At 46.7% G+C, this 23,639-nt stretch overlaps 1 protein-coding gene across 1 annotated transcript in view; it reads left to right on the top strand.

The window, feature by feature from the left end:
• The window catches only part of LOC147104907 (glutathione S-transferase theta-1-like), a 34,087-nt gene extending 11,094 nt beyond the window's left edge, over positions 1 to 22,993 (top strand). The window contains exons 3-4 of the mRNA XM_085962045.1: positions 20,736 to 20,912; positions 22,685 to 22,993. Coding sequence (XP_085818171.1) covers positions 20,736 to 20,912; positions 22,685 to 22,888 — 381 coding nt within the window. The 3' untranslated portion in view covers positions 22,889 to 22,993. The remainder of the gene's footprint in view (positions 1 to 20,735; positions 20,913 to 22,684) is intronic.
• The last annotated feature ends 646 nt before the right edge of the window (positions 22,994 to 23,639 follow it).

Raw genomic sequence — 23,639 nt, forward strand, 5'->3', positions numbered from 1 at the left:
CTATTCTCTGTAATCACTCCCTGTACCCCATTATTCTCTGTAATTACTCCCTGTCCCCCATTATTCTCTGTAATCACTCCCTGTACCCCAGTATTCTCTGTAATCACTCCCTGTACCCCATTATTCTCTGTAATCACTCCCTGTACCCCATTATTCTCTGTAATCACTCCCTGTCCCCCACTATTCTCTGTAATCACTCCCTGTCCCCCATTATTCTCTGTAATCACTCCCTGTCCCCCATTATTCTCTGTAATCACTCCCTGTCCGCCACTATTCTCTGTAATCCCTCCCTGTACCCCATTATTCTCTGTAATCACTCCCTGTACCCCACTATTCTCTGTAATCACTCCCTGTCCCCCACTATTCTCTGTAATCACTCCCGTCCCCCACTATTCTCTGTAATCACTCCCTGTACCCCACTATTCTCTGTAATCACTCCCTGTACCCCATTATTCTCTGTAATCACTCCCTGTACCCCACTATTCTCTGTAATCACTCCCTGTACCCCATTATTCTCTGTAATCACTCCCTGTACCCCACTATTCTCTGTAATCACTCCCTGTACCCCATTATTCTCTGTAATCACTCCCTGTGCCCCACTATTCTCTGTAATCACTCCCTGTACCCCATTATTCTCTGTAATCGCTCCCTGTCCCCCATTATTCTCTGTAATCACTCCCTGTGCCCCACTATTCTCTGTAATCACTCCCTGTACCCCATTATTCTCTGTAATCACTCCCTGTACCCCATTATTCTCTGTAATCACTCCCTGTGCCCCACTATTCTCTGTAATCACTCCCTGTCCCCCATTATTCTCTGTAATCACTCCCTGTCCCCCACTATTCTCTGTAATCACTCCCTGTACCCCATTATTCTCTGATCACTCCCTGTCCCCCATTATTCTCTGTAATCACTCCCTGTACCCCATTATTCTCTGTAATCACTCCCTGTACCCCATTATTCTCTATAATCACTCCCTGTACCCCATTATTCTCTGTAATCACTCCCTGTACCCCACTATTCTCTGTAATCACTCCCTGTCCCCCACTATTCTCTGTAATCACTCCCTGTCCCCCATTATTCTCTGTAATCACTCCCTGTACCCCATTATTCTCTGATCACTCCCTGTCCCCCATTATTCTCTGTAATCACTCCCTGTACCCCACTGTTCTCTGTAATCACTCCCTGTACCCCACTATTCTCTGTAATCACTCCCTGTCCCCCATTATTCTCTGTAATCACTCCCTGTCCCCCACTATTCTCTGTAATCACTCCCTGTCCCCCACTATTCTCTGTAATCACTCCCTGTACCCCATTATTCTCTGTAATCACTCCCTGTACCCCACTATTCTCTGTAATCACTCCCTGTACCCCATTATTCTCTGTAATCACTCCCTGTACCCCATTATTCTCTGTAATCACTCCCTGTACCCCATTATTCTCTGTAATCACTCCCTGTCCCCCACTATTCTCTGTAATCACTCCCTGTACCCCATTATTCTCTGTAATCACTCCCTGCCCCCCATTATTCTCTGTAATCACTCCCTGTCCCCCACTATTCTCTGTAATCACTCCCTGTACCCCACTATTCTCTGTAATCACTCCCTGTACCCCATTATTCTCTGTAATCACTCCCTGTCCCCCATTATTCTCTGTAATCACTCCCTGTACCCCACTATTCTCTGTAATCACTCCCTGTACCCCATTATTCTCTGTAATCACTCCCTGTCCCCCATTATTCTCTGTAATCACTCCCTGTACCCCATTATTCTCTGAAATCACTCCCTGTCCCCCACTATTCTCTGTAATCACTCCCTGTCCCCCACTATTCTCTGTAATCACTCCCTGTACCCCATTATTCTCTGTAATTACTCCCTGTCCCCCATTATTCTCTGTAATCACTCCCTGTACCCCACTATTCTCTGTAATCACTCTCTGTACCCCATTATTCTCTGTAATCACTCCCTGTACCCCATTATTCTCTGTAATCACTCCCTGTCCCCCATTATTCTCTGTAATCACTCTCTGTATCCCATTCTCTGTAATCACTCCCTGTCCCCCACTATTCTGTGTAATCACTCCCTGTACCCCATTATTCTCTGTAATTACTCCCTGTCCCCCACTATTCTCTGTAATCACTCCCTGTACCCCACTATTCTCTGTAATCACTCCCTGCCCCCCATTATTCTCTGTAATCACTCCCTGTCCCCCACTATTCTCTGTAATCACTCCCTGTACCCCATTATTCTCTGTAATTACTCCCTGTCCCCCACTATTCTCTGTAATCACTCCCTGTACCCCACTATTCTCTGTAATCACTCCCTGCCCCCCATTATTCTCTGTAATCACTCCCTGTACCCCATTATTCTCTGTAATCACTCCCTGTCCCCCACTATTCTCTGTAATCACTCCCTGTACCCCATTATTCTCTGTAATCGCTCCCTGTACCCCACTATTCTCTGTAATCACTCCCTGTCCCCCATTATTCTCTGTAATCACTCCCTGTCCCCCACTATTCTCTGTAATCACTCCCTGTACCCCATTATTCTCTGTAATCACTCCCTGTCCCCCATTATTCTCTGTAATCACTCCCTGTCCCCCATTATTCTCTGTCATCACTCCCGTCCCCCATTATTCTCTGTAATCACTCCTGTACCCCATTATTCTCTGTAATCACTCCCTGTACCCCACTATTCTCTGTAATCACTCCCTGTCCCCCACTATTCTCTGTAATCACTCCCTGTCCCCCACTATTCTCTGTAATCACTCCCTGTCCCCCACTATTCTCTGTAATCACTCCCTGTCCCCCATTATTCTCTGTAATCACTCCCTGTACCCCATTATTCTCTGTAATCGCTCCCTGTACCCCACTATTCTCTGTAATCACTCCCTGTCCCCCACTATTCTCTGTAATCACTCCCTGTCCCCCACTATTCTCTGTAATCACTCCCTGTACCCCATTATTCTCTGTAATCACTCCCTGTCCCCCATTATTCTCTGTAATCACTCCCTGTACCCCATTATTCTCTGTAATCACTCCCTGCCCCCATTATTCTCTGTAATCACTCCCTGTACCCCATTATTCTCTGTAATCACTCCCTGTACCCCATTATTCTCTGTAATCACTCCCTGTCCCCCACTATTCTCTGTAATCACTCCCTGTACCCCATTATTCTCTGTAATCACTCCCTGTACCCCATTATTCTCTGTAATCACTCCCTGTCCCCCACTATTCTCTGTAATCACTCCCTGTACCCCATTATTCTCTGTAATCGCTCCCTGTCCCCCACTATTCTCTGTAATCACTCCCTGTCCCCCACTATTCTCTGTAATCACTCCCTGTACCCCATTATTCTCTGTAATCACTCCCTGTACCCCACTATTCTCTGTAATCACTCCCTGTCCCCCATTATTCTCTGTAATCACTCCCTGTACCCCATTATTCTCTGTAATCACTCCCTGTACCCCACTATTCTCTGTAATCACTCCCTGTACCCCACTATTCTCTGTAATCACTCCCTGTCCCCCATTATTCTCTGTAATCACTCCCTGTCCCCCACTATTCTCTGTAATCACTCCCTGTCCCCCATTATTCTCTGTAATCACTCCCTGTACCCCATTATTCTCTGTAATCACTCCCTGCCCCCCATTATTCTCTGTAATCACTCCCTGTACCCCACTATTCTCTGTAATCACTCCCTGTGCCCCATTATTCTCTGTAATCACTCCCTGTACCCCACTATTCTCTGTAATCACTCCCTGTGCCCCATTATTCTCTGTAATCACTCCCGTCCCCCACTATTCTCTGTAATCACTCCCTGTCCCCCACTATTCTCTGTAATCACTCCCTGTGCCCCATTATTCTCTGTAATCACTCCCTGCCCCCCATTATTCTCTGTAATCACTCCCTGTACCCCACTATTCTCTGTAATCACTCCCTGTACCCCATTATTCTCTGTAATCACTCCCTGTCCCCCATTATTCTCTGTAATCACTCCCTGTCCCCCATTATTCTCTGTCATCACTCCCGTCCCCCATTATTCTCTGTAATCACTCCCTGTACCCCATTATTCTCTGTAATCACTCCCTGTACCCCACTATTCTCTGTAATCACTCCCTGTCCCCCACTATTCTCTGTAATCACTCCCTGTCCCCCACTATTCTCTGTAATCACTCCCTGTACCCCATTATTCTCTGTAATCACTCCCTGTCCCCCATTATTCTCTGTAATCACTCCCTGTCCCCCACTATTCTCTGTAATCACTCCCTGTACCCCATTATTCTCTGTAATCGCTCCCTGTACCCCACTATTCTCTGTAATCACTCCCTGTCCCCCACTATTCTCTGTAATCACTCCCTGTACCCCATTATTCTCTGTAATCACTCCCTGTACCCCACTATTCTCTGTAATCACTCCCTGTACCCCATTATTCTCTGTAATCACTCCCTGTACCCCATTATTCTCTGTAATCACTCCCTGTACCCCATTATTCTCTGTAATCACTCCCTGTACCCCATTATTCTCTGTAATCACTCCCTGTGCCCCACTATTCTCTGTAATCACTCTCTGTACCCCATTATTCTCTGTAATCACTCCCTGTCCCCCACTATTCTCTGTAATCACTCCCTGTCCCCCATTATTCTCTGTAATCACTCCCTGTACCCCATTATTCTCTGTAATCACTCCCTGTCCCCCATTATTCTCTGTAATCACTCCCTGTCCCCCATTATTCTCTGTAAACACTCCCTGTACCCCATTATTCTCTGTAATCACTCCCTGTCCCCCATTATTCTCTGTAATCACTCCCTGTACCCCATTATTCTCTGTAATCACTCCCTGTGCCCCACTATTCTCTGTAATCACTCTCTGTACCCCATTATTCTCTGTAATCACTCCCTGCCCCCCATTATTCTCTGTAATCACTCCCTGTACCCCATTATTCTCTGTAATCACTCCCTGTCCCCCACTATTCTCTGTAATCACTCCCTGTCCCCCATTATTCTCTGTAATCACTCCCTGTCCCCCATTATTCTCTGTAATCACTCCCTGTACCCCATTATTCTCTGTAATCACTCCCTGTCCCCCACTATTCTCTGTAATCACTCCCTGTACCCCACTATTCTCTGTAATCACTCCCTGTACCCCACTATTCTCTGTAATCACTCCCTGTCCCCCATTATTCTCTGTAATCACTCCCTGTCCCCCACTATTCTCTGTAATCACTCCCTGTCCCCCATTATTCTCTGTAATCACTCCCTGTCCCCCATTATTCTCTGTAATCACTCCCTGTCCCCCATTATTCTCTGTAATCACTCCCTGTACCCCACTATTCTCTGTAATCACTCCCTGTCCCCCACTACTCTCTGTAATCACTCCCTGTCCCCCACTATTCTCTGTAATCACTCCCTGTACCCCATTATTCTCTGTAATTACTCCCTGTCCCCCATTATTCTCTGTAATCACTCCCTGTCCCCCATTATTCTCTGTAATCACTCCCTGTACCCCACTATTCTCTGTAATCACTCCCTGTCCCCCACTACTCTCTGTAATCACTCCCTGTCCCCCACTATTCTCTGTAATCACTCCCTGTACCCCATTATTCTCTGTAATTACTCCCTGTCCCCCATTATTCTCTGTAATCACTCCCTGTCCCCCATTATTCTCTGTAATCACTCCCTGTCCCCCACTATTCTCTGTAATCACTCCCTGTACCCCACTATTCTCTGTAATCACTCCCTGTCCCCCACTATTCTCTGTAATCACTCCCTGTCCCCCATTATTCTCTGTAATCACTCCCTGTACCCCATTATTCTCTGATCACTCCCTGTCCCCCATTATTCTCTGTAATCACTCCCTGTACCCCACTGTTCTCTGTAATCACTCCCTGTACCCCACTATTCTCTGTAATCACTCCCTGTCCCCCATTATTCTCTGTAATCACTCCCTGTCCCCCACTATTCTCTGTAATCACTCCCTGTCCCCCACTATTCTCTGTAATCACTCCCTGTACCCCATTATTCTCTGTAATCACTCCCTGTACCCCACTATTCTCTGTAATCACTCCCTGTACCCCATTATTCTCTGTAATCACTCCCTGTACCCCATTATTCTCTGTAATCACTCCCTGTACCCCATTATTCTCTGTAATCACTCCCTGTCCCCCACTATTCTCTGTAATCACTCCCTGTACCCCATTATTCTCTGTAATCACTCCCTGCCCCCCATTATTCTCTGTAATCACTCCCTGTCCCCCACTATTCTCTGTAATCACTCCCTGTACCCCACTATTCTCTGTAATCACTCCCTGTACCCCATTATTCTCTGTAATCACTCCCTGTCCCCCATTATTCTCTGTAATCACTCCCTGTACCCCACTATTCTCTGTAATCACTCCCTGTACCCCATTATTCTCTGTAATCACTCCCTGTCCCCCATTATTCTCTGTAATCACTCCCTGTACCCCATTATTCTCTGAAATCACTCCCTGTCCCCCACTATTCTCTGTAATCACTCCCTGTCCCCCACTATTCTCTGTAATCACTCCCTGTACCCCATTATTCTCTGTAATTACTCCCTGTCCCCCATTATTCTCTGTAATCACTCCCTGTACCCCACTATTCTCTGTAATCACTCTCTGTACCCCATTATTCTCTGTAATCACTCCCTGTACCCCATTATTCTCTGTAATCACTCCCTGTCCCCCATTATTCTCTGTAATCACTCTCTGTATCCCATTCTCTGTAATCACTCCCTGTCCCCCACTATTCTGTGTAATCACTCCCTGTACCCCATTATTCTCTGTAATTACTCCCTGTCCCCCACTATTCTCTGTAATCACTCCCTGTACCCCACTATTCTCTGTAATCACTCCCTGCCCCCCATTATTCTCTGTAATCACTCCCTGTCCCCCACTATTCTCTGTAATCACTCCCTGTACCCCATTATTCTCTGTAATTACTCCCTGTCCCCCACTATTCTCTGTAATCACTCCCTGTACCCCACTATTCTCTGTAATCACTCCCTGCCCCCCATTATTCTCTGTAATCACTCCCTGTACCCCATTATTCTCTGTAATCACTCCCTGTCCCCCACTATTCTCTGTAATCACTCCCTGTACCCCATTATTCTCTGTAATCGCTCCCTGTACCCCACTATTCTCTGTAATCACTCCCTGTCCCCCATTATTCTCTGTAATCACTCCCTGTCCCCCACTATTCTCTGTAATCACTCCCTGTACCCCATTATTCTCTGTAATCACTCCCTGTCCCCCATTATTCTCTGTAATCACTCCCTGTCCCCCATTATTCTCTGTCATCACTCCCGTCCCCCATTATTCTCTGTAATCACTCCCTGTACCCCATTATTCTCTGTAATCACTCCCTGTACCCCACTATTCTCTGTAATCACTCCCTGTCCCCCACTATTCTCTGTAATCACTCCCTGTCCCCCACTATTCTCTGTAATCACTCCCTGTCCCCCACTATTCTCTGTAATCACTCCCTGTCCCCCATTATTCTCTGTAATCACTCCCTGTACCCCATTATTCTCTGTAATCGCTCCCTGTACCCCACTATTCTCTGTAATCACTCCCTGTCCCCCACTATTCTCTGTAATCACTCCCTGTCCCCCACTATTCTCTGTAATCACTCCCTGTACCCCATTATTCTCTGTAATCACTCCCTGTCCCCCAATATTCTCTGTAATCACTCCCTGTACCCCATTATTCTCTGTAATCACTCCCTGCCCCCCATTATTCTCTGTAATCACTCCCTGTACCCCATTATTCTCTGTAATCACTCCCTGTACCCCATTATTCTCTGTAATCACTCCCTGTCCCCCACTATTCTCTGTAATCACTCCCTGTACCCCATTATTCTCTGTAATCACTCCCTGTACCCCATTATTCTCTGTAATCACTCCCTGTCCCCCACTATTCTCTGTAATCACTCCCTGTACCCCATTATTCTCTGTAATCGCTCCCTGTCCCCCACTATTCTCTGTAATCACTCCCTGTCCCCCACTATTCTCTGTAATCACTCCCTGTACCCCATTATTCTCTGTAATCACTCCCTGTACCCCACTATTCTCTGTAATCACTCCCTGTCCCCCATTATTCTCTGTAATCACTCCCTGTACCCCATTATTCTCTGTAATCACTCCCTGTACCCCACTATTCTCTGTAATCACTCCCTGTACCCCACTATTCTCTGTAATCACTCCCTGTCCCCCATTATTCTCTGTAATCACTCCCTGTCCCCCACTATTCTCTGTAATCACTCCCTGTCCCCCATTATTCTCTGTAATCACTCCCTGTACCCCATTATTCTCTGTAATCACTCCCTGCCCCCCATTATTCTCTGTAATCACTCCCTGTACCCCACTATTCTCTGTAATCACTCCCTGTGCCCCATTATTCTCTGTAATCACTCCCTGTACCCCACTATTCTCTGTAATCACTCCCTGTGCCCCATTATTCTCTGTAATCACTCCCGTCCCCCACTATTCTCTGTAATCACTCCCTGTCCCCCACTATTCTCTGTAATCACTCCCTGTGCCCCATTATTCTCTGTAATCACTCCCTGCCCCCCATTATTCTCTGTAATCACTCCCTGTACCCCACTATTCTCTGTAATCACTCCCTGTACCCCATTATTCTCTGTAATCACTCCCTGTCCCCCATTATTCTCTGTAATCACTCCCTGTCCCCCATTATTCTCTGTCATCACTCCCGTCCCCCATTATTCTCTGTAATCACTCCCTGTACCCCATTATTCTCTGTAATCACTCCCTGTACCCCACTATTCTCTGTAATCACTCCCTGTCCCCCACTATTCTCTGTAATCACTCCCTGTCGCCCCATTATTCTCTGTAATCACTCCCTGCCCCCCATTATTCTCTGTAATCACTCCCTGTACCCCATTATTCTCTGTAATCACTCCCTGCCCCCCATTATTCTCTGTAATCACTCCCTGTCCCCCATTATTCTCTGTAATCACTCCCTGTGCCCCATTATTCTCTGTAATCACTCCCTGCCCCCCATTATTCTCTGTAATCACTCCCTGTACCCCACTATTCTCTGTAATCACTCCCTGTGCCCCATTATTCTCTGTAATCACTCCCTGCCCCCCATTATTCTCTGTAATCACTCCCTGTACCCCATTATTCTCTGTAATTACTCCCTGTCCCCCACTATTCTCTGTAATCACTCCCGTCCCCCACTATTCTCTGTAATCACTCCCTGTCCCCCATTATTCTCTGTAATCACTCCCTGTACCCCATTATTCTCTGTAATCACTCCCTGTCCCCCATTATTCTCTGTAATCACTCCCTGTACCCCACTATTCTCTGTAATCACTCCCTGTGCCCCATTATTCTCTGTAATCACTCCCTGTACCCCACTATTGTCTGTAATCACTCCCTGTGCCCCATTATTCTCTGTAATCACTCCCTGCCCCCCATTATTCTCTGTAATCACTCCCTGTACCCCACTATTCTCTGTAATCACTCCCTGTGCCCCATTATTCTCTGTAATCACTCCCTGTACCCCACTATTCTCTGTAATCACTCCCTGTGCCCCATTATTCTCTGTAATCACTCCCTGTCCCCCACTATTCTCTGTAATCACTCCCTGTACCCCACTATTCTCTGTAATCACTCCCTGTACCCCAGTATTCTCTGTAATCACTCCCTGTACCCCATTATTCTCTGTAATCACTCCCGTCCCCCGTTATTCTCGGTAATCACTCCCTGTACCCCATTATTCTCTGTAATCACTCCCTGTCCCCACTATTCTCTGTAATCACTCCCTGTCCCCCACTATTCTCTGTAATCACTCCCTGTCCCCCACTATTCTCTGTAATCACTCCCTGTCCCCCACTATTCTCTGTAATCACTCCCTGTCCCCCACTATTCTCTGTAATCACTCCCTGTACCACATTATTCTCTGTAATCACTCCCTGTACCCCACTATTCTCTGTAATCACTCCCTGTACCCCATTATTCTCTGTAATCACTCCCTGTCCCCCACTATTCTCTGTAATCACTCCCTGTACCCCATTATTCTCTGTAATCACTCCCTGTACCCCACTATTCTCTGTAACCTCTCCCTGTACCCCATTATTCTCTGTAATCACTCCCTGTCCCCCACTATTCTCTGTAATCACTCCCTGTACCCCATTATTCTCTGTAATCACTCCCTGTCCCCCATTATTCTCTGTAATCACTCCCTGTCCCCCACTATTCTCTGTAATCACTCCCTGTCCCCCGTTATTCTCGGTAATCACTCCCTGTCCCCCATTATTCTCTGTAATCACTCCCTGTCCCCCACTATTCTCTGTAATCACTCCCTGTCCCCCACTATTCTCTGTAATCACTCCCTGTACCCCATTATTCTCTGTAATCACTCCCTGTCCCCCATTATTCTCTGTAATCACTCCCTGTACCCCACTATTCTCTGTAACCTCTCCCTGTACCCCATGATTCTCTGTAATCACTCCCGTCCCCCACTATTCTCTGTAATCACTCCCTGTACCCCATTATTCTCTGTAATCACTCCCTGTCCCCCACTATTCTCTGTAATCACTCCCTGTACCCCATTATTCTCTGTAATCACTCTCTGTACCCCATTATTCTCTGTAATCACTCCCTGCCCCCCATTATTCTCTGTAATCACTCCCTGTACCCCATTATTCTCTGTAATCACTCCCTGTCCCCCACTATTCTCTGTAATCACTCCCTGTCCCCATTATTCTCTGTAATCACTCCCTGTCCCCCATTATTCTCTGTAATCACTCCCTGTACCCCATTATTCTCTGTAATCACTCCCTGTCCCCCACTATTCTCTGTAATCACTCCCTGTACCCCACTATTCTCTGTAATCACTCCCTGTACCCCACTATTCTCTGTAATCACTCCCTGTCCCCCATTATTCTCTGTAATCACTCCCTGTCCCCCACTATTCTCTGTAATCACTCCCTGTCCCCCATTATTCTCTGTAATCACTCCCTGTCCCCCATTATTCTCTGTAATCACTCCCTGTCCCCCATTATTCTCTGTAATCACTCCCTGTACCCCACTATTCTCTGTAATCACTCCCTGTCCCCCACTATTCTCTGTAATCACTCCCTGTCCCCCACTATTCTCTGTAATCACTCCCTGTACCCATTATTCTCTGTAATTACTCCCTGTCCCCCATTATTCTCTGTAATCACTCCCTGTCCCCCATTATTCTCTGTAATCACTCCCTGTCCCCCACTATTCTCTGTAATCACTCCCTGTCCCCCATTATTCTCTGTAATCACTCCCTGTCCCCCACTATTCTCTGTAATCACTCCCTGTCCCCCACTATTCTCTGTAATCACTCCCTGTACCCCATTATTCTCTGTAATTACTCCCAGTCCCCCATTATTCTCTGTAATCACTCCCTGTCCCCCATTATTCTCTGTAATCACTCCCTGTCCCCCATTATTCTCTGTAATCACTCCCTGTACCCCATTATTCTCTGTAATCACTCCCTGTACCCCATTATTCTCTGTAATCACTCCCTGTACCCCATTATTCTCTGTAATTACTCCCTGTCCCCCATTATTCTCTGTAATCACTCCCTGTCCCCCATTATTCTCTGTAATCACTCCCTGTCCCCCATTATTCTCTGTAATCACTCCCTGTACCCCACTATTCTCTGTAATCACTCCCTGTCCCCCACTATTCTCTGTAATCACTCCCTGTACCCCATTATTCTCTGTAATTACTCCCTGTCCCCCATTATTCTCTGTAATCACTCCCTGTCCCCCATTATTCTCTGTAATCACTCCCTGTCCCCCATTATTCTCTGTAATCACTCCCTGTACCCCATTATTCTCTGTAATTACTCCCTGTCCCCCATTATTCTCTGTAATTACTCCCTGTCCCCCACTATTCTCTGTAATCACTCCCTCTACCCCATTATTCTCTGTAATTACTCCCTGTCCCCCATTATTCTCTGTAATCACTCCCTGTACCCCATTATTCTCTGTAATTACTCCCTGTCCCCCATTATTCTCTGTAATTACTCCCTGTCCCCCACTATTCTCTGTAATCACTCCCTGTACCCCATTATTCTCTGTAATTACTCCCTGTCCCCCACTATTCTCTGTAATCACTCCCTGTACCCCATTATTCTCTGTAATTACTCCCTGTCCCCCATTATTCTCTGTAATCACTCCCTGTACCCCACTATTCTCTGTAATCGCTCCCTGTACCCCACTATTCTCGGTAATCACTCCCTGTACCCCATTATTCTCTGTAATCACTCCCTGTCCCCCACTATTCTCTGTAATCACTCCCTGTCCCCCATTATTCTCTGTAATCACTCCCTGTACCCCACTATTCTCTGTAATCACTCCCTGTACCCCATTATTCTCTGTAATCACTCCCTGTAACCCACTATTCTCTGTAATCGCTCCCTGTACCCCACTATTCTCGGTAATCACTCCCTGTCCCCCATTATTCTCTGTAATCACTCCCTGTACCCCACTATTCTCTGTAATCACTCCCGTCCCCCACTATTCTCTGTAATCACTCCCTGTCCCCCATTATTCTCTGTAATCACTCCCTGTCCCCCACTATTCTCTGTAATCACTCCCTGTACCCCACTATTCTCTGTAATCACTCCCTGTCCCCCATTATTCTCTGTAATCACTCCCTGTCCCCCACTATTCTCTGTAATCACTCCCTGTACCCCATTATTCTCTGTAATCACTCCCTGTCCCCCACTATTCTCTGTAATCACTCCCTGTCCCCCACTATTCTCTGTAATCACTCCCTGTACCCCACTATTCTCTGTAATCGCTCCCTGTACCCCACTATTCTCGGTAATCACTCCCTGTCCCCCACTATTCTCTGTAATCACTCCCTGTCCCCCACTATTCTCTGTAATCACTCCCTGTCCCCCACTATTCTCTGTCATCACTCCCTGTCCCCCACTATTCTCTGTAATCACTCCCTGTACCCCACTATTCTCTGTAATCACTCCCTGTACCCCATTATTCTCTGTAATCACTCCCTGTACCCCATTATTCTCTGTAATCGCTCCCTGTACCCCACTATTCTCTGTAATCACTCCCTGTCCCCCACTATTCTCTGTCATCACTCCCTGTCCCCCACTATTCTATGTAATCACTCCCTGTACCCCACTATTCTCTGTAATCACTCCCTGTCCCCCATTATTCTCTGTAATCACTCCCTGTCCCCCACTATTCTCTGTAATCACTCCCTGTACCCCATTATTCTCTGTAATCACTCCCTGTCCCCCACTATTCTCTGTAATCACTCCCTGTCCCCCACTATTCTCTGTAATCACTCCCTGTACCCCACTATTCTCTGTAATCGCTCCCTGTACCCCACTATTCTCGGTAATCACTCCCTGTCCCCCACTATTCTCTGTAATCACTCCCTGTCCCCCACTATTCTCGGTAATCACTCCCTGTCCCCCACTATTCTCTGTAATCACTCCCGTCCCCCATTATTCTCGGTAATCACTCCCGTCCCCCATTATTCTCGGTAATCACTCCCGTCCCCCATTATTCTCTGTAATCACTCCCGTCCCCCATTATTCTCTGTAATCACTCCCTGTACCCCATTATTCTCTGTAATCACTCCCTGTACCCCATTATTCTCTGTAATCACTCCCTGTCCCCCGTTATTCTCTGTAATCACTCCCTGTACCCCACTATTCTCTGTAATCGCTCCCTGTACCCCACTATTCTCTGTAATCGCTCCCTGTACCCCACTATTCTCGGTAATCACTCCCTGTCCCCCACTATTCTCTGTAATCACTCCCTGTCCCCCACTATTCTCTGTAATCACTCCCTGTCCCCCACTATTCTCTGTCATCACTCCCGTCCCCCATTATTCTCGGTAATCACTCCCTGTCCCCCACTATTCTCTGTAATCACTCCCCGGGGACACTGAATTGAGCCATTGTTTATGGAATCATCGCTAGGATGTGCTGCCCTTTGGAAGTTTCCTGTACTCTATGAAGCTGCTGTAACTGAAGGGTCTTGCCCGTGGACCTGTAGACAAGTGGCTGTGGGCTGACTGATTGCATTTGCCATTAAATAATTGAAAAGTTGACAAACGGGACCCAGTAATTCTATTCTCGCGACTTGCGATGGAACACCTATATCCCGGGATTTTTTGGGGGAAATATGCATTCCTTTAAGGCACAAAAAACCCCACAGGAAAAGTGGTCCAACCGTGGCTAACAAGAGAAGTTAAAAATAGTATTAGATCAAAGGAAGAGGCTTATAATGTTGCCGAAAAGAGTAAACCTGAGGATTGGGAGGATTTTAGAGTTCAGCAAAGGAGGATCAAGAAATTGATAAAGGGAAAATAGAATGAGAGTAAACTAGCGAGAGACATAAAAATCGACTGTAAAAGCTTCTATAGGTATGTAAAAAGGAAAAGATTAGCGAAAGTAAATGTGGGTCCCTTACAGGCTGAGACAGGAGAAATTATAATGGGGAATAAGGAAATGGCAGAGAAATTAAACAAATACTTTGTGTCTGTCTTCACGGAAGAAAACGTAAAAACCTCCCAGAAATAGTGGAGAACTAAGGGTCTAGCAAGAATGAGGATCTGAAAGAAATTAGTATTAGTAAAAAAATAGTACTGGAGAAATTAATGGAACTGGAAGCTAATAAATCCCCTGGACCTGATGGCCTACATCCTAGGGTTTTGAAAGAGGTGGCTATAGAGATAGTGGATGCATTGGTTGTCATTTTCCAAAATTCCATAGATTCTAGAATGGCTGCTGCGGATTGGAAGGTAGCAAATGTAACCCCACTATTTAAGAAAGGAGGGAGAGAGAAAACGGGAAAATACAGACCAGTTAGCCTGACATCAGTAGTAGGGAAAATGGTAGAATCTATTATTAAGGACGTTGTCATGAATCTTACCATTCATGTAGGAATGACTCATGAGATAACACTGTGCGGCCAGCTGGTGGCGCTGTCCAAGGAGTATAAATACTCGGGTGTGGGCCCAGCTTGCTCAGGATGTTTCTGTAACCAGGAACTAGTGATGTAACTAGAATCTCGTGGATTAAAGCCTTGTTTTATACTCAAACCAAGTGCTCAGTAGTTTTCTTACGTCAGACGTGGTAACAGGGCACTTAGAAAATAATAATAGGATTGGGCAGAGTCAACATGGATTTATGAAAGGGAAATCGTGTTTGACAAATCTGTTAGAGTTTTTTGAGTTTTTAACTAGCAGAATAGATAAGGGGGAACCAGTGGATGTGGTGTATTTGGATTTTCAAAAGGCATCATAAGGTGCCACACAAGAGGTTATTAAACAAAATTGGGGCTCCTGGGATTGGGGGTAATACACTAGCATGGATTGAGGATTGGTTAACGGACAGAAAACAGAGAGTAGGAATAAACAGGTCATTTTCCGGTTGGTCGGCTGTAACTAGTGGGGTACCACAAGGATCAGTGCTTGGGCCTCAGCTATTCACAATCTACATCAATGATTTAGATGAGGGGACCAAATGTAATACAGCGAACTCTTGTTTAAACGGTACTTAATCATTTGGAATTCTTTAATAACTGGCAAAATAGATAACCGGTAATCTTGCCGAATCCATCCATTTTTTTGTTTTTCCGAGTCCGAATTTCCCGCGGTGGCTGAGTTAGTCAGTGGTTTTCATTTTGTTTGTCTTAAAAATTGCCTACCTCTGTTATCCGGAATTTTTCATCAACCGGCACCATCCCGGTTCCGTAGGTGCTGGATACGAAAGAGTTTACTGTATATCCAAGTTTGCTGATGATACAAAGCTGGGTGGGAATGTAAGTTGTGAGGAGGATGCAAGGAGGTTTCAAGGGGATATAGACAGGCTAAGTGAGTGGGCAAGAACATGGCAAATGGAATATAATGTGGAGAAATGTGACGTTATCCACTTTGGTAGGAAAAATAGAAAAGCAGAGTATTTTTTAAATGGTGAGAGATTGGGAAATGTTGGTGTTCAGAGGGACCTGGGTGTCCTTGTACACGAATCACTGAAAGTTAACCTGCAGGTACAGCAAGCAATTAGGAAAGCAAATGGTATGTTGGCCTTTATTACAAGAGGATTTGTGTATACGATTAAAGATGTCTTACTGCAATTATATAGGGGCCCTGGTGAAACCACACCTGGAGTATTGTGTACAGTTTTGCGCTCCTTACCTAAGGAAGGATATACTTGCCATAGAGGGAGTGCAACAAAGGTTCACCAGGCTGGTTCCTGGGATGGGGGATTGTCCTATGAGGAGAGATTGAGTAGACTAGGCCTATATTCTCTAGAGTTTAAAAGAATGAGAGGTGATCGCATTGAAACATACAAAATTCTTACAGGGCTTGACAGGGTAGATGCAGGGAGGATGTTTCCCCTGGCTGGGGAGTCTAGAACCAGGGGTCACAGTCTCAGAATAAGGGGTCGGGCATTTAGGACTGAGGTGAGGAGAAATTTCTACACTCAGAGGGTGGTGAATCTTTGGAATTCTCTACCCCAGAGGGCTGTGGAGGCTCAGTCGTTGAGTATATTCAAGACAGAGATTGATAGAGTTTTGAATATTAAGGGAATCAAGGGATATGGAGATAGTGCAGGAAAGTGGAGATGAGGTAGAAGATCAGCCATGATCTTATTGAATGGCGGAGCAGGCTCGAGGGGGCGAATGGCCTACTCCTGCTCCTATTTCTTATGTTCTTACATTCCACTCTTATCTATCCAATCGTAGCTGAGCCGCTCCAGCAATGACTTCTCTTCCCGTCCTTGCACCATTACTCTGGAATCCCCCAAAGATCTTTCCTTGGCCCCCTCTTCCTCATTTGTATGCTGCCCCTTGGTAACATCATCCGAAGACATGCAAACAATTTCCACATGCACATTGCTGACACTTAACTCTACCTCTCTACCACCTCTCTCGATCCCTCCACTGTTTCTGTGTTGTCAGACTGCTTGTCCTACATCCAGTCCTGGATAAGCTACAATTTCCTCCAATTAAACATTGGGAAGACCAAAGCCATTGTCTTCGACTCCTGCCACAAACTCTTCGTGAGCCACTGACTCCAACCCTCTCCCTGGGCACTGTCTCAGGCTGAACCAGACTTCACAACCTCGACACCCTACTTGACCCTGAACTGAGCTTCTGACCCCCATATCCTCTCCATCACAAAACCCTTTACATCCATCTCTGTAATACCGCCCATCTTCGCCCTTTCCTCGTCTCATCTGCTGCTGAATTCCCCTTTCCTGACATAATGGGCTGTGAAGGTGGCTAAGTTGGCCACTGCTGGCAGGGACCACGCCAAATCGGGCAAACAAGGTGTTTGAGAGTAAGATAGTTGTTGTCTTGATTTCCTGAGTTGCGCTCCAGGATTGAGGTTCCACACTGGGAGTGGGCATTTGGAAAACTGACCCCTTAGTTTCTGGCTGTGTCTTACTGCTTCTGTGTAATAATTTTACTTGTAAATAAATCCTTACTTTTAGCCTATGCCCATTGGTATGGTATTCCTGCCCTTCGGAGAAGGGAGGAGAATTACAAAGAAAAGGTAATTGGCATTCTGGACATGCTGGACATCTTGAACTGTTTCTAGCAGCTAATGAGGGGCCATTCATTGGGGAGGGACCATTGATTGGGGAGGAGCTGTTCATTGGGGAGGGGGTTGTTAATTGGGGGAGGGGCTGTTCATTGGGGAGGGGCCATTCATTGGGAGAGGGGCTGTACATTGGGGGCTGTTCATTGGGGGAGGGGCCATTCATTGGGGGAGGGACTCTTCATTGGGGAGGAGCTGTACATTGGGGGCTCTTCATGGGGGAGGGACTCTTCACTGGGGGAGGGGCTGTTCATTGGGGAGGGGCCATTCATTGGAAGAGGGGCTGTACATTGGGGGCTGTTCATTGGGGGAGGGGACATTCACTGGGGGAGGGACTCTTCACTGGGGGAGGGGGTTGTTCATTGGGGAGGGGCCATTCATTGGGGGAGGGGCCATTCATTGGGGGAGGGGCCATTCATTGGGGGAGGGGCCATTCATTGGGGGAGGGGCCATTCATGGGGGAGGGGGCTGTTCACTGGTGAGATGCCAATCATTGGGAGAGGGACCATTCATAGAAACATAGAAGATAGGAGCAGGAGTAGGCCCGAGCCTGTTCCGCCATTTAATGAGATCATGGCTGATCATCCAAACTCAGTACCCTGTCCCTGTTTTCTCCCCATATCCCTTGATTCCTTTAGCCTTAAGAAATATATCTAACTCCTTCTTGAATATATTTAATAAGTTGGCCTCAACTGCCTTCTGTGGTAGAAAATTCCACAGGTTCACCACTCTCTGGGTGAAGAAATTCCTCCTCATCTCTGTCCTAAATGGCTTACCCCTTATCCTTAGACTGTGACCCCTGGTTCTGGACTCCCCCACCATTGAGAACATCCTTCCTGCATCTAGTCTGTCTAGTCCTGTTAGAATTTTATAAGTTTCAATGAGATTCCCTCTCATTCTTCTAAACTCCAGTGAATATAAGCCTGATCAACCCAATCTCTCTTCATACGTCATTCCTGCCATCCCAGGTATCAGTCTGGTGAATCTTCGCTGCACTCCCTCCATGGCAAGAACATCCTTCCTCAGATAAGGCGACCAAAACTGCACACAGTACTCAAGGTGTGGCCTCACCAAGGCCCTGTACGACTGCAGCAAGACATCCTTGCTCCTGTACTTGAATCCTCTTGCTATGAAGGCCAATATACAGCATTTGCCTTCTTAACCGCCTGCTGCACCTACATGCTTACCTTCAGCGACTGGTGCACAAGGACACCCAGGTCTCGTTGCACTTCCCCTTTTCCCAATCTATTGCCGTTCAGATAATAATCTGCCTTCCTGTTTTTGCCACCAAAGTGGATAACCTCGCATTTATCCACATTATACTGCATCTGCCATGCATCTGCCCAATCACCCAACTTGTCCAAATCATACTGGAGTTTCTCTGCATCCTCTTCACAGCACACACGCCCACCCAGCTTTGTGTCGTCTGCAAACTTGGAGATATTACATCTAGTTCCCTCGCCTAGATAATTAATATATATTGTGAATAGCTGCGGTCCAAGGACCGATCCCTGCGGTACCTCACTAGTCACTGCCTGCCACTCGGAAAAAGACCCGTTTATTCCAACTCTTGTTTCCTGTCTGCCAACCAGTTCTCTATCCAAGTCAGTACCTTACCCCCAATCCCATGTGCTTTAACTTTGCACGCCAATCTCTTATGCGAGACCTTATCGAAAGCCTTCTGAAAGTCCAAATACACCACATCCACTGGTTCTCCCTTATCTATTCTACCAGTTACAGCCGCAAAAAATTCCAGTAGATTAGTCAAGCATGATTTACCTTTTGCAAATCCATGTTGACTTTGTCCGATCCTGTCACTGTTTTCCAAGTGCTCTGCTATTACATCTTTTATAATGGACTCTCGCATTTTCCTCACTACCGATGTCAGGTCTATAATTCTCCGTTTTCTCTCTACCACCTTTTTTAAAAAGCGGGGTTACATTAGCTACCCTCCAATCCATTGAAACTATTCCAGAGTCTATAGAATTTTGGAAGATGACCAGCAATGCATCTACTATTTCTATGGCCACTTCCTTAATACCCTAGGATGTAGATTATCAGGCCCTGGGGACTTATCGGCCTTCAATGCCGTTAATTTCCCTAACACCATTTCCCTACAAATACTGATTTAATTCAATTCCTCCCTCTCATTAGACCCTGTGTTCCTTGACATCTCTGGAAGGTTATTTGTGTCCTCCTTTGTGAAGACAGAACCAAAGTATGTATTTCATTGGTCTGCCATTTCTTTGTTCCCCATGATAAATTCCCCTGATTCTGACTGCAAGGGACCTACGCTTGACTTCACCAATCTTTTTCTCTTCACATATCTATAGAAGCTTTTACAGTCAGTTTTTATGTTCCCTGAAAGCTTACTCTCATATTCTATTTTCCCCCTCTTAATTAATCCCTTTGTCCTCCTTTGTTGAATCCTAAACTGCTCCCAATCCTCAGGTTTGCTGCTTTTTCTGGCCAATTTATATGTCCTCTCCTTGGATCTTATGCTATCCCTAATTTCCCTTGTTAGACACGGTTGAGTCACCTTTTTTGTTTTATTTTTATGCCAAACAGGGATGAACAAATTCTGTAGTTCATCCATGCGATCTTTAAAAGTTTGTCATTGCCTATCCACCGTCAACCCTTTGAGTAACATTCCCCAATCCATGCTAGCCAACTTGAGCCCCAATTCATTGTGGGAGGGGCCGTTCATTGTGGGAGGGGCTGTTCATTGGGGGAGGGGTCATTCATTGGGGGAGGGCTTCAGAGAGTAAGAGAGGATATTGGCTGGGCTTTGGAGGCAATACTTTCTGGACAGCAGAGCTACAGAGAGAGGGAGCAGACATGCCCTGGGCCTCGGGGAGATAGAGTGGGCGGGGACATTTGCTGGGTGTTGAGACTGCAGCCAGTGGGAGTGGAGGAGCAGGCCAGGGAGAGTGACACTCACACAGGTGATAGTGGAGGTATGTGTTTAGCAGTTACACTCTAGAAGACTCATGCAAAATGCGAGTGAGTTGGAAGGTGCCGGAGTTCAGCCTTCTGCTGTGGTACGGTTCCTCAAGGCTATGTCTTACCTCCTGTGAGTGCACCTTGGGCTGCTGACCTCTCTGCATGTGCTTCCTCCTAGGCCCTGTTGCCTTTTTTAACTGGGCAGCCAATCCCCAAGGACAGAATGGACGAGGCCCTAGAGGATATGCATACAACGATCCAGTGCTTTGAAGAAAAGTTCCTTCAGGACAGACCGTACATCGTGGGACATCAGGTGTCTCTGGCAGACCTGGTCGCGCTTGTTGAACTGATGCAGGTGAGAGGAGTGAAACCAGGTCGGTCACATTTCCCTCCAATAGAGCGCTATCGCAGTCCCAGACATTGGGCCTGATGGATCCAGACGGTTTCGGGAATTGGATTAAACATTTTCCTCTCAAATTGTTCCCCTCCTTTTCATTGGCTTGGGCAGCCCTCCATATGTTGTTCAAATGACCATTATCCACGTGTGAGGCCACTTGGTGACTGTCCGTCGGTTATTTGACTATGAAGGACTCTGCCTTCTCCAAACCTGACATCCACACTTCACAGCCCAGGTGCTTGGATAGTGATCAAAAGCGGGCTCCCTGACGGATTCTCTTTTCCCCTTCCCCAGTCAGCGATGCTAAGGCCAATTGATTTTCAGACTCGCACATTCCCTCTCTGAGTCCCAGACTCACTCTTATTCCTCAGTCCCACACTCACTCACTCCCTCACGCACTCAGTCCTAGTCTCAATCTCTCTCATTTGTAAGTTTTTTAAAAAATTCGTTAATGGGTTGTGGGCATCGCTGGCAAGGCCAGCATTTATTGCCCATCCCTAATTGCGCTTGAGAAGGTGGTGGAGAGCCGCCTTCCTGAACCGCTGCAGTCCGTGTGGTGAAGGTACTCCCACAGTGCTGTTAGGTAGGGAGTTCCAGGATCTTGACCCAGTGACGATGAAGGAACAGCGACATATTTCCAAGTCAGGATGGTGTGTGACTTGGAGGGGAACTTGGAGGTGGTGGTGTTCCCATGCGCCTGCTGCCCTTGTCCTTCTAGGTGGTAGAGGCCGCAGGTTTGGGAGGTGTTGCCGAAGAAGTCTTGGTGAGTTTCTGCAGTGCATCTTGTAGATGGTGCACACTGCAGCCACGGTACGCCAGTGGTGGAGGGAGTGAATGTTTAAGGTGGTGGATGGGCTGCCAATCAAACGGGCTGCTTTGTCTTGGATGGTGTCGAGCTTGGACAAGTGTGGATTAATTAAGGGAAGCCAGCACGGATGTGTTAAAGGCAAATTGTGTTTAACTACCTTGATTGAGTTTTTTGATGAGGTAACAGAGAAGGTTGATGAGGGCAATGCGGTTGACGTGGTGTATATGGACTTCCAAAAGGCGTTTGATAAAGTGCCACATAATAGGCTTGCCAGCAAAGTTGAAGCCCATGGAATAAAAGGGACAGTGGATGCAGAGTGACAATGAGGTTCTTCTGCAACAAAGCACATCCCCTTTAAGAAGTACAGAGAGCCTAGGCAAAATTTTATTGGCCAGTAGACTGCACCCGGTATTGGCCGCCGTCTTGAGCACTGAGCCGACCAGCAGCAAGTTTAGCGCTGAGCTCGGCACTCCAATATAAATGAGCGAATTTTGCGTGCTGCCTAGTCCACTTTGAACGGGTGTGGGCAGATCACGCTTCAAGATCGCCGCGCCCATTTTTGGGCCCAATTGAATTTCACCCCCACTCTCTCTCAGTCCCAGACTCACTCTCTCTCATTCCTCAGTCCCAATATCACGCTCTCATCTCGATCTAGTTCCTTTTCTCTCCAGTTTTGAAGAAGGGTCAAACCCGAAACGTTAACTCAAATTTCTCTCCACGGATGTTGCCTGACTTGCTGAGTTTTTCCAGCATTTTCTGTTGTTATTTCACGCTCTCATTTCTCAGTCCGTCTCACTCTCTGTTATTTTTCAATCCCAGTCTGACTCCCTCATTGCTCAATCTCATTTCTCAGTCCCAATCCCAATTTCATTTCTCAGTCCCAGTCTCTCACTCTTTCATCTCTTTTTTTCTTCCGCTGCAGCCACTAGGTGCTGGACACGATCCGTTGGAAGGTCGACCCAAACTCATCGAATGGCGTGAGCGAGTCAAGGGTGATGTGGGCAAGGAGTTATTCGATGAGGCCCATGAGTTGTTGATGAAGAGTACGGAATTGTTAAGTGCTTTTGACTGCAAATCTCCTGTATTACAGCTTCATGCAAAAAAGCTGCAGAGAATATTCAAGTAAAGGGATGAGTCAGCAAGCCCGAGCACCTGGGGTGCATGCTAACTGCAGTTGGTCCTGCTGTCCTCCAATATCTCCTGCAATCAAATAAACTACTGAGAGAACCTCCGCTCCCATGTTTTGCTGATTTGTTTTCCCTTCACATATTTTTGTCCTCATTATTTCTATCTTCTCTGACGATGCCAACTCTTGATGGGTTAACCTATCCGAGCACCGTTAATACCTTGCCCACAGGCCTAGTGTTCATGCGTGGGCTAGGCTATACAAAGTCAATCTATGGGACAGGCTCCCTCGGGAGATGGTGGAAGCAGTATTGATTCATGCAAATGCAAATTAGATTTCTTTCAGAAAATATTGGGATCCAGTATATGAGTAATTTGAGACATGACATGTGGTAATTGTAACATGGTAGGGACCCAAAGCTCTCCACCACTGGGGGTTTCCTTGCATCCTTTCTGGGTTTTATTAGTCAAGGGGTTTGAGGATCCAATACAGGAGTTGCTCTATAGCTGATCCCCATCCCCATCCTCAATGATGGTGGAGCCCAGCACATGAGTGCAAAAGACAAGGCTAAAGCATTTGTAACCATCTTCAGCCAGAAGTACCAAGTGGATGATCCATATCGGCCTACTCCCGAGGTCCCCACCATCACAGAAGCCAGTCTTCAGCCAATTCGATTCACTCCACGTGATATCAAGAAACGGCTGAGCGCACTGGATACAGCAAAGGCTATGGACCCCGACAACATCCCAGC

The sequence above is a fragment of the Somniosus microcephalus genome, chromosome 19 (assembly GCF_052327205.1).
Source record: "Somniosus microcephalus isolate GS21.2 chromosome 19, FLI_Smic_1.0, whole genome shotgun sequence".
NCBI lineage: Eukaryota > Metazoa > Chordata > Chondrichthyes > Squaliformes > Somniosidae > Somniosus > Somniosus microcephalus.